Raw genomic sequence first — 12,088 nt, 5'->3', positions numbered from 1 at the left:
CAACACTACAATAATTAAAATTAGAGCAAGACCATATTCACATAGATTTTTCTTTACGTTTATGGTTCAATAACTACTATAATTTTTTTTTTTTTTTCTATATTTTAGTTATCTCACTATTTTTTCTTCAAAATTAAATATGACTTAACTGTGTTCAACTTTAACGCGTGATTTACCAACAATTCGCTTAGCACATATAAATACTGATTAATCAAATCCACAGCCAAAGGTGTAACTAAATTAAACCTTAAATAAATCTGAGAGTCAAGATATCTGAGGTATAATAAAGGCGTCAAAATAGACCCTATAGTACTCCAGAGTTAATATTGATTGCCTCAGAGAATTAATAATTGAAACACATTAAAGAACAACCATAAAATTTAGGCTTAGAAACAAGTAGCACGTGGTGCTGTGTGTCGAAGGCTTTTGAAAAGTCTAATAAAATAATGGCATTATTTTAATGGACTTATTATTCTTTGATAAATTATATTTACTATCGCATATGCTGTATAATACCACATTTTTTTATATTTTTATATTTTTTTATACCACATTTTTTTTATAAAACTACACTGGCAAAGTTTATTAGGTAATGAATATTTCAAAATACTTATACAGGGTGTTACAGAATAAGATTCTGATCCTTAAAGGTGTGTATCCTTAGGTTATTTTAAGAAGAAAAGTTTAAATAAAGCTATGTTCTAAATTTCTTAACTTTTGAGATGCAGGGTGTTAAAATCTTGAGGAAAAAATCGTTTTTTCATCAGAACTTTAATAATTTCCTAGATATATTTATGAAATTTAGCACACATCCTCTGAGTATCCAGCACCAAATATTTTTGAAAAATATTATGTACGCTACTGCTTTTTTTGTAAAATAAAAACTGTTCTTAGAATCCCTATTCATTTTAAGGCAAATTTGATTTTTTGACTTGTTTGACTTTTTTTCTTCCGTCATGCGATTCTTGCGGAAAAAATTCCGGTCAATTTATTAGTAAAACAAAAAATTAATATTTTTATTTTATAAACCTATGTACCTACATTATTTTACCATTAAATGTATGGAACAATGGGTGAACAAAAATAAAAATAGTTTGTATAAAATGAATATAAATAAAAAAAAGTTATGAAGAAACAATTTTTTCTTAAGATTTTAACACACTGCAGCTCAAAAACAAGAACTTTTCTTCTTAAAATAACCTAAGCATTAAAACCCTTAAGGATCAGCATCATGTTCTGTAACACCCTATATAACTGGTTAAATAAAACCATCAAATATTTTGTGATAAAGCAGGAAAAATACTGATTATCCTAAAATCATTAAAACTAGTGGGGTTAGTTTCCATGAGTCCAGAAAGTATTGTTTTTCAATACAACAATTAATAATATAAATAATATATTTATCAATATATGGACTAGATACAATTTTAACATAAAAGTGGGAAACTTTCATCAACACCAGTTGCATTACTTTTAATTCCATTAAGACAAGAAAAGTTTGTGTTATTAGAAAATTTGTATTATAAGAATCTACGCTTTCACTACAATCATGTTTAAGTTGGGTGAGAGGAAGTTATTTTTTATTAGTACAACTTTTCTATATGTCTTAAATTTAAAAGCATTAAATTCCTTCATTGCTTATTAGAAATAAAGTGAAAAATTGGGGTTACTGCATCACTAACCAATAATAATATTTTTTTAGCATGACAAAACCTCTATCAAAATGGTGGCTCTACATGTACAACTTGTCAACCCAATACATTACTCAAAAGCAAGTGTCCGAAGCAGATCTGGTTAATTTGCTCCAAGCCTTCATTACAAAATCTCCTTTGGCAGAGTTTCCTGGACGCCTAAACCTTATTTTAGAATTCCACCTCAAGGCTGTAGCGCTACCAAGAACAGCTGAAACTGAATCGTTCATAAACATCCTCTGGAATGTATATAATTATTTTAATCAGTTTTCCATGACAATAGCTAATAAGATGAAAGACCTGAGAAGTCCAATCGAGAAGAAACTAAAAGATTATGTAAAAATTGTTAAATGGAAAGACGTGAGCTACTGGTCCGTCAAGGATACGGTCGATAAATCTCATAAAATTTTACATAAGTTTGTGCGAGAATATAAGGTAACGTAAGTGTTCTGCAACATCAGGTAATTAAACTGAATATTGTAGGAAGCTCTTTCTCAACCTGTCACCCAATTCCTCACAAATCCCCCATCGGAATCCGCTACGGAGAGTGTGGGTATTTGGGATAGGCCGCAACGTCAAAATCCGAAAGCTTACCACTACACTTTGGACGCCGATTGTTATATTGTGAAACCAGGAAGTAAAGACCATCATTATTTGGCTAAAGCGAGGAAAATTTGCAAAGACACCATTCTGGGAACAAAATATCCGAAACTGGTTAAGTCTCTGGATGGGTTTGTTACCGAGGTTATTGAGACTAGTGGACACCTGAGGAATTTGGAGGTGAGTTGTTTAAAGGCTAATAGAGAGCAGTTTTAGCATTTATGATAAAAATAGTTAGGGAGACGTAATAAAATGAATATACAGGTTGTTTGAAATTTGAGGTTCATCCCTAAGGTCTCGGAAACAGTAAGAGATTTGTGATGGGTTAAATTGGGAAAAAGTAGCGTTAAAAAAAATTATTTTTAAATTACAAAAATGTCAGTATTTCTAGTCTAGATAAATAGAGAACATCCCAAATAACTTTTTCAGAGCACACACATTTTCTGAAGCCATCCTGTTTTTTCGTCCTTCGTTCGTCTACCTGGATAGTCTTTTGTATAGTTTATGTATTGCCAGGATAGCATTGAAACGGAAATTGTTTAATATATCTTTTTTTTAATTTCTGATTGAATATTTTAACAATCTAAAATATTTAAAAAGGGTAGAAAGGTGAGCCACATAATTAAAATGAAAAGAATCTAGAAATTAAACGGAAAGAATCGAACGCAGTCAAGATGCCGCAAAATCTGCTCTTAAATGAACTAATATTAACTTTGTAATTTAGGGATTTCCATAGCACGTAATTTTTAGAATAATTTAGTGACTGCGTTCCAATATCCAGTTCTGGTTGTGATTAGCTAGTATTCATCACTATGATCACTGCAATTTGAAATTGGGTAAGTAATGAGCAGATGCTTATATTACCCTTACAAATGATCATATTAATTTTCTTAGAAGCAACTATTACGAACAATCTATTTATCTTACCCACTATGTCCCTATGTGGTCTCTGCATTACCTCCCTCTGCTGGTTCCAGCCGTAGCAAACTACGTATAAGCTGTTGCGGTGGGTGTAAAGGACGTTTTCATATTAACTGCCTGCGTATCTTACAAAAGTAGTTAATCTTATATCTTTTGTCCCAGGTCTTATTTGGAAAATTATTTTTTTTTTAATTAATGAAAGCCCTGGTATACAAACGGCTTAAGAATTTCAGAAAAGAACATGCGAACTCTGCATTACATTCGAAAATTTTCTCTTTATAATGACGTATTTTTAAACTATTCTAATAGTTACTGTAAAGTATGCAGAAGGACAATTTCTCTTTCTAAAAGGCTGTATTTTGAGAGAATTAATGGGTCTCCAAATAAGTCCAATGAGTCCTGGCAGATTGTGATTAAGCTAAGGGGAAAGAACATTGCTCTTCAAACGGCTTCAAAATTATGTGCAAATAAACCTAATTCATTCTACTGTAGCATTGCAACTGATCTAACAATCAGCATTTCTATCAATTTTAAGGCTGAAGATTTTGTGAAGGTACTTTAAAGAATTCTTTTTTCTTTAATCTAACATTTTGGATATAAGGGACATAATTAAAAAATAACAAAATAAAAGCTTCGCAATGGAATAAATTCTCATAAAAAAATACAGCTCTATCAACCAACGCATTGAGGATGCTTGTAGAATCAATAAATGCGTCATTTATGAGAAACACATTTCCTGGTTGCCTGAAGAGAGCAGTAATTGTACCTCTTTAGAAGGGTGGAGACAGGAACACTCCATCCAATTTTCGACCCATAGTACTTTTGCCAACATTATTTAAAATTATCTCGTGTTTAAATAAATTCAATACTCTGAATACTAAAGAATTCCGATCAAGAAAACAAAAGCACAGGCGATGCCATTTTTAATTTGCTTAAGCAGCAGTGTTCTGTGACATATCCAAGGCTGTTGGTTGTGTGTCTCACAATCACATACTGTTGCAGAAGTTGGAGAAATATGGGTTTAGAGGGTCTTTCTTGTGCTGGTTTAGATCATATCTATCAGGTTAGTATTCAGAAAGTCCATTTTATTGGCTGAACAGCAGATTTCTTCCGGAGTCCCACAGGGCTCCGTCCTTGGACCGCTATTATTTCCGTTGTACGTCAATGACCTGCCTCTACTATCGGTGAAAGGCAAGTAATAATATTTGCAGATGACAATTCCTTTACGTGGCATGAAAAAAATATTGAGCAACTAAAGATAACCCTAGAAACATCATGTCAAGAAAGATATATGACGTAAAGATTAGGGATTAATGTGATGTAAACAATATGCGCTTCACACTTCTAAAATGAACTTATTGTGGTTTAAATGTGAGATGATATGTTAGTATAAATGATGATATGATTCTGAGACAGATATCAAACAAGTTTTTGGGTTGATTGATAATGAACGTTAGATATCAGGAACATATCATTAGGATAGTTACTAAATTTTCTTCTGATTGCTATGAACTGAGAGTCATCTCTAAAAACTTGGATTTCTCCGTAGCAAAAAATACAAATTATGCGCTAGTAGAATCGCATCTGAACTTGGGATTTTTTTTTGGGGCTCATGTGCTTGATACCTCTTCAACTCACTTTTTTTTATTACAGAAAATAGCAATTCGAGCCCATAAGTCTGCAATTCCCTTTTGTACTATTAGGATTTATAGGATACTTGTAGGATTATGCTATGGTTTTTAAAAAATTCAAGTATAAAATTATCAAATGTAGTTCTTATAGGACACGGCTGACTTACAGCCTCCTTTTACCTATTGCATACACTGAACAGGGTTAAAATTCTTTGCCATTGCCTCACTAGATATAAAAGAGCTTTAAAAAAAATGTTAGTTGCTAAGCGTTTATATACTCTTGAAGACTATTTTAGTGATGATCTGACCTGATAATAGTTGGTGGCTTTTCTTTATTGATATAATCAATTTTGTAAAAAGATGTATAGAATGATTTTGTATATATTTTAGTTTCTAAGTGACACTTTTAATTAAATTATTAATGTTCACTTTTCAATATATCTTAGGTTTAGAACGGCTTTGTCAACCACCTTGTTAATGATAATAAAACTACTTTTGAATTTGAATATTTTAATATTTGTCGTTTTTGATCTACCTATACAATTTAGGAATGTCTGGATGATTTTAATTTGCTAGAATATAGATTCTATCTAAATGCCTCACTTTCACGTACTAAATTAAGACAAATCGGAAATTGGTTGATTTTCTTTGCTGCGAAATTTAGTTCTGCTGCCGACAATTCAATTGAAAAATGCAATGACTTTTTAACTAAAGAAGAACCTTTTCATGTCGCTTTACTAATAAGATTGAAAAATATTGCCGCTAAAAGACAGTATGAAGATTTAGAATGTTTTTTTTTACAATTTTAAAAGAACCAACCTACGAATATTATGCGTAGTCTTCGTTAACATAAATTGGGATTTCTTAGATCATGTTGAAGACAACGATTAGACAGCAATTATATAAATATTTAAGAAATAATCCAATAGCACCTTTTTCTGTCATCATATTTTTTTTTAATTGGTGTATGTTCACAATTTTAGGGGAAGCATCGATCCCACAAGTCAAAACAATAATTTTTAAGTGTAATTTTTAAGTTAAGTTTAAGACCATGCGTATAATAACTGGTAAGAAATCACACGGTTACTCTTATTCCCTTTACTCCTTAAACCTCAATATGGGTCTCTCTCCAGGCTCTTGGTCACCAATTACAGATCCAAGAGTTACAGTATACAGTCGATCTCAGTTGCTGTTACAGTCAAGTTAAGGTACTGTCGTCGAAAATTAATACGTGAGTCGAATGGCAGTTGAAGTGAGAAGTTGCTCACCGAGTTTTCCTTATTACTCTTAATATCCAAGACGGGTTTCTCTCTTTCTCTTTAGAATCTTCGTGACTTCAGTGAAGGTCCGCAAATACCCTTATACTTAACCCATTGTGATTAGAGTATATGCACCATTGTTCCTAGTTAGTAAGAAGTAAGTGAATTTACCTACTAAGACGTAAAAGTGAGTGTAAATAAGGTTTAAATTAAGTATACGTAAAGACATCAAAGACAATTTGGATCTAATTTGGACTTTGCATGTAATAAATGAGCATATTTTGTATTATACAAGTTTGTTTTATTTATTACAACTTACTTACGGAATAACCAGCTGGGGAGAAGTAAGTTTATTTAGATTCTCATATTAAATCACTAAACATCATACAAAAGAGGCTACTCAAAATAATATTTAAAAAAAATAAATTCTTTTTAACTGATTTATTATTTAAGAAAATAAAATTATTCTACATAAAACAATTATATACACAAAATTTGCTAATGAGCATTTCTAAAAATAAATTACGTTTAGAGTCAGTAACTCGTCCCCATGCTACAAGAAATCGCAGAAAAAAAACGCTTTTAATCAAAACTACAATGAATGGATTCAGAAAACAAGTCGCCGAATTTTACATGACATAGTGAACAATAAATAAAATATGCTGAATATTATTTTAAAAAAATTAAAAAATGAGTCTTATTAATAAAATGAAAGTTAGATTTAAATACACTAAACTCGACATCTATGAACCTAATTATGCCTTTTTCCCAAATTGTGAAACTACATCCCGAATTTAGACGTTATTATTTTGTGTTTGTAATTTAGAACTTTTTATTGCAAGATTAATAGCTGACCGGAAAGATAATATGCTAAATGTCCAAATGCCATTTACAATTAGTTAGCTTTAGTGTAGTAACAAAAAAAACACATCACTAACAAGTTGCCAATGAAGGCAACTTCTGTTTTTTTTTTTCGTTTATTCGTAACTATATACTTATTTGTAATAAATTGTAAGGTTTTGGCAAATTGGTTTCGCGTATATATAAGCTGTCGTAGTTCAATGAAGATAAAAAGTAAATAAATACAGTCCACTAGTACTCTCCGCTGGTAGAATTAAATAATTGTGTTTCTTTCTATATGGAGAAGCCAGGCAGCAGTTCTTTTCCGAACCTACCATTTAATATTACCAAGTGCACATTGATGTCTTTGAAAAACAATACTATCCATTACAGTTATTTAATACACCTGTTCGTGGATCAGTGGTTTAAGTGCAAGAGAGACTATCCAAACATCGGTTTTCCACACTAAACTTTACTCGACACATTTTTCATACGATGGTTTACAGACCAACGCAAATGATGAATTAATAAACAATCTAGTCGACTCACCGGACTAATTGGAAATTTTAAATTTTCATCTCCCTAGAGTTTCAGCAATCTTACTACCTTCTATGCAACGAGGACCTAAACTAACAGCAAGAAAACCCAAGGCTGGGAATTTATATAATCGTGTACAGAACCAGAATGACATGTTTAGCTGTAGTATTAGAAATATTAAAAATATGAATTTTATAGTTAAGTTTCTGTTCTTTTTTTCTCTAAAAATAATAGAGAGTTATGTTCAAGTTGGTATTTTATTTTTTCCCACTAGTTAATTGGATTTTGGTCATTTTTAAGTGGTGTAAATCAAATAAAAATAAATAAAATAAAATGAAAATTATACACACATAGTAAAAGATATCAAACTACCCTGTTGTTATCCTATTTCATTTTAAAATTGATCACTTATTATTAATAATGCCACTCTAAAATTATAGGTTGATACAACTCTAACCAAAGAAAAGCAAGTATCCCAAGCCAAGAACATCCTCCATCAAAAACACCGAGCTTTGGCAGATCTATTCCAATCACTTTCGAAAATGGGAGTCTCCTACAAGACCGGTATCTTGGATTCGAAACTAAAAAAACCAACGGAAGAATTTTCAATAAAACCAGTGGATCTGGGTGCGAATTTCTCATATTTAGTGCCAAATCGCACCGATGAAAAAATGCTCACCATTTGGGACTGCTGCGAACTTTATTACTATCGGTGTCTTTTGAGGTATGACGTACTTGAGACGGCCCTAATTACTCCTGCACCTGATTTAGGTATGCAGAACGTTGAAAGATGCAAGGGATTTTCAGCCCATTTACTAGTGAGTATAACAAGCTTATAACCAATGAAACTATTAATCATCATTTTTAATTTCTAGACTCTTTGCCAGCAACAAAAAAAATCTCTCGTATCTGCTACAAGGTTGCATTACTACCTTCGAATATACGCTAAAAAATTGCGCGAAACCTGTGAAACACCGACATACTTAAAGATTGATACTCTTTTGAATATTAAAAACACAATTGCTCTATTAAGCTCTCAAATAATTCAAGTGAAACTGTTTTTGAATTCATGCCCAGAAGAATGCTCCTTTGATGACACTATAATGGAAGTGCCGTTACTTGAAAGTAGCGGAAGCAAAGTACGACGAAAAGAGGACGACCAATGGAGACAAGCTACTAAACATGTTAATCATATTGATGCTTTAATTGGTAAAATCAGTCAATACATTAAGAAATGTGAAGAGAACCAGCCTTTGACCGATAGGGAGGAACTCCTAAAATTCCTAAAATTCTTACCTTTTTCTAATGTACAACTACTGCTGGAAAACCTGCAAGGCATTATGGAAGACTTGAAACTTCTTATGACAATATTTGCACCATTGCAAATAACTCAATCTTTAGCTTCTTTGCAAAATTCAATCGCCGCAATCATTGATCAAACCAATGTTATAGTGAGTGAAGAGCCTGCTCCTATAGACCATGCGGAATTATTGGAGAGCTTCACAAAATCACTGTTACTAGCTTTCCAGAACTTATACAAAAAATATCAGGAGCACCAGAAAGATGACGAGAAAGACATAGACTTGCAAGATAAGCACCTAAAAGAGCTGATTACCCGCAACTTATCCTCAGATATAGCAGCTTTAGATCTGCCAACAATTCTACAAAAAGCAGAAGCACTTATCACGAACCTCCTGGGACAAACTTGTTATGCTTCAGAGAACGCAAGGGCATCCATAACAAACTGTCTCCCTTTGCTAGAACAAATACTTCTTCTCTCTCAATATTTCATAACTCAACAAGTGGCTGCCTATAGAACCACTTGCAAACTCACTTCGATACTTAATAATATATTCATTGATCTTGCAACGAAGGGATTTTGCGTACCGCCAGAATTGTCAGAAGATATGGATAAAGAAGGTCTTAGCAAACCATCCGATGGGCTGGGTCTCGGAGAGGGACAAGGAGAGAAAGATGTCTCCGATAAAATTGAATCTGAAGATCAACTGGATGATGCACAACCAGCTGGGCAAGAGAAGGAAGACAAAGAAGATCCGGACTGTAAGGAGGAGGATAAGGGAATTGAGATGAGCGAGGACTTCGATAGCAAGTTACAGGTAAGGACCTAAATTATTATTTAGTTTATTTTATATAATTCGAATAAGTTTATTAGAAATAAGTAGAAAATATAAAAGAGATATATAAAGAGGTAGATATTTTAGAATGTAAGCGTAAACCAGATATTTTATTAATGTTAAAAAACCATAAGAAATTAAACTTATTAGTTGACGCACGTGCCTAGCAATATGAAACCCGAATTACTCGGACAACAAATCAAAATGTATGTGGTCTATTTGCAAGGAAATAAATAATAGTGTGGGAGATAATATTGTTAAATTAGAGGGTGAACCAGAAGAAATTGCAAATATGTATAATACATTTTTAATTTCCAGTTATTCCGGATCTATTAAGCTCCTTAACCAAAATTCCATTTAATTCTTTAATTGATAAAAATCTAGGTCAATATTAGACCAGAGGAAATTAGTGAATAGATGAAATCCCTACAAGTATTATTAAACTAGCAACTTCTGAAATCAATAATGTCCTGTGCTATGTCATTAGCAACCCTTTTAAATATGGAATATTTCCGGAAACTTTAAAAATTGACCAAATAAATCCGTGCCTTAAAAAGGGGATCCTGATAATTTTAATAATTTATTAAATTACCGGGTTTCTCAAACGTTTCCGAAGCAGCTATGAGCACAAGACTGATTAATTTCTTTTCAATAACCTGTTTAGTGAAAACCAACACGGTTTCTTAAAAGGCAAATCGACACAAACTGCTATATTTGCATTCGTTAAAAATGATGTAGAACGTTTGGAAAATGGTGAAGTGCTCTTGGAATGCTTTTAGATCTAACCAGAGCATACGATTGTTTGAATAGGAACCTGTTAATAAAAATGTTAGATTTAGGTCTTATATTAGTAATAGAAAACAAATAGTAAAAATATCAAATCATGGGAAAACAGGTTATTTTAAATATTTATGGGTAGTTCTATAGTAACGGGACAATTTGAAAAAAATAATAATAATTTAAAGTTATTTAAAGGTTAAAACAAATTTTTGTTTTAATTTAATAAGTAGTTATAAAAGTGATGTACATACTTAAACAAATCAATAATGAGTATTTTGTGAGTTATAGCGGATAATAAAAATTTCAGAACCTCGGAGTTGACGGTAAGTCTACGGAGTTGATATATATGTATTTTTTTACAAAATAAAGTCTAAATAGCATTTAACATAATAAAAATTTTTGTAATTTGCATTCTTAAAAAGATCTTAAGTCTTGCTAGACAAATTGCAAAAATAAGGAATATTTGGAAAAAGCCTTGGAGTTGACAATGGGGTTTTCTATAATAAAAAAAAATACATAACTCTACTGCTAATCTTTATTATAACTAATATTGTGATAGGCACTAAAACATATCTATTAAACACAAGATATTTTTTCTCAAGTTTTTATTACGACAAATACATAATATGTACGTCTAATTAATTAAAAAATATTATAATTAATTAAAGAGGAATGTTTAAAAAAATGATGACCTCGTTTATAAATTACTGGTGTATCCAAAATTTTTTCAACAAATTTTTGTTCAACCACTCCGATATCGTCCACTGATGGATATACAAAATACAGATTCCTAGATTTTCTAAGAAATTTTACCTCATACTTTTCTGAATCAACTATGGTTGTAGTAAGTCCTATAAAATGCTTAATTGTTTTCTTTCCTTCAAATCGAACAACTCCGTAATTGCCGATCTCACAGGACAATAATGGCTTTCTTTCCTTGCTTGGATTTAAAAAATGGCTTAACGGTAAATCATCTTCGTCTTCTTCTTCTGCTGAATCGGAAGAATAAATATCGTGATAATTTACACGATAATCTTTTAATTAATGTTAAGGAAATTATCAACCTAAATATTTAGCATGTATAAAGAGCAGCAAGAAGGGAAGAGTTTAGGAATCTCAACACCAAAAATGTAAAACATTTTGAAGTTTCGACACTGCGTGGATGGTCCATCGCTAATAAAATGAATTTTTGTAATTTTTTGTTTGATATTATTCATATCTGCAAATAGATGTTTTAAATGAGCAAGAATTGCAATTGGATCTTTTCGTGGACATTCAGAGATGGTACAATAAGACCGATGAACTACATTGTTTTGCATTTTATAGTATATTACAACAGTATGCCAACACAGCTTGCTCCTTTGAACCTCCAAAATGCATGGATTGAATTTCGCGACTGTATTTACACACATAGTTCTCTGAAAAATCTAAATAAAAAATGATTTCATTATCCGTAATATATTTTTTTTAATTTTCCAGCTCTTTGTATTGATGATTTCGATTTAAAATGTGTTTCATGTAGCTTTCAAATGAACTAATTAAACTTTTAGCCATTTCGCTCTTGGTAGAACGCACTTTGGTTCGAATTGCTTTCTTGCACAACTTTTCTTTTCCAGAAATAATAAGGGTCTGAGTTGTTGTGCACCACTTAAAATAAAAACCTTCTTCCTCAGTTTGGTAATGATTAAATTTGA

At 31.7% G+C, this 12,088-nt stretch overlaps 1 protein-coding gene across 1 annotated transcript in view; it reads left to right on the top strand.

Annotated features, from left to right (window-relative positions):
- Nucleotides 1–12,088, top strand: part of LOC126745526 (midasin) — a 242,157-nt gene that overhangs the window by 218,243 nt on the left and 11,826 nt on the right. Inside the window, exons 28-31 of the mRNA XM_050453403.1 lie at nt 1,703–2,126; nt 2,175–2,471; nt 7,920–8,297; nt 8,355–9,596. Coding sequence (XP_050309360.1) covers nt 1,703–2,126; nt 2,175–2,471; nt 7,920–8,297; nt 8,355–9,596 — 2,341 coding nt within the window. The remainder of the gene's footprint in view (nt 1–1,702; nt 2,127–2,174; nt 2,472–7,919; nt 8,298–8,354; nt 9,597–12,088) is intronic.

The sequence above is a fragment of the Anthonomus grandis genome, chromosome 16 (assembly GCF_022605725.1).
Source record: "Anthonomus grandis grandis chromosome 16, icAntGran1.3, whole genome shotgun sequence".
Classification (NCBI taxonomy): Eukaryota; Metazoa; Arthropoda; class Insecta; order Coleoptera; family Curculionidae; genus Anthonomus; species Anthonomus grandis.
The sequence above is the reverse complement of the archived record's forward strand: the minus strand, read 5'-3'. Positions and strand labels throughout refer to the sequence as shown.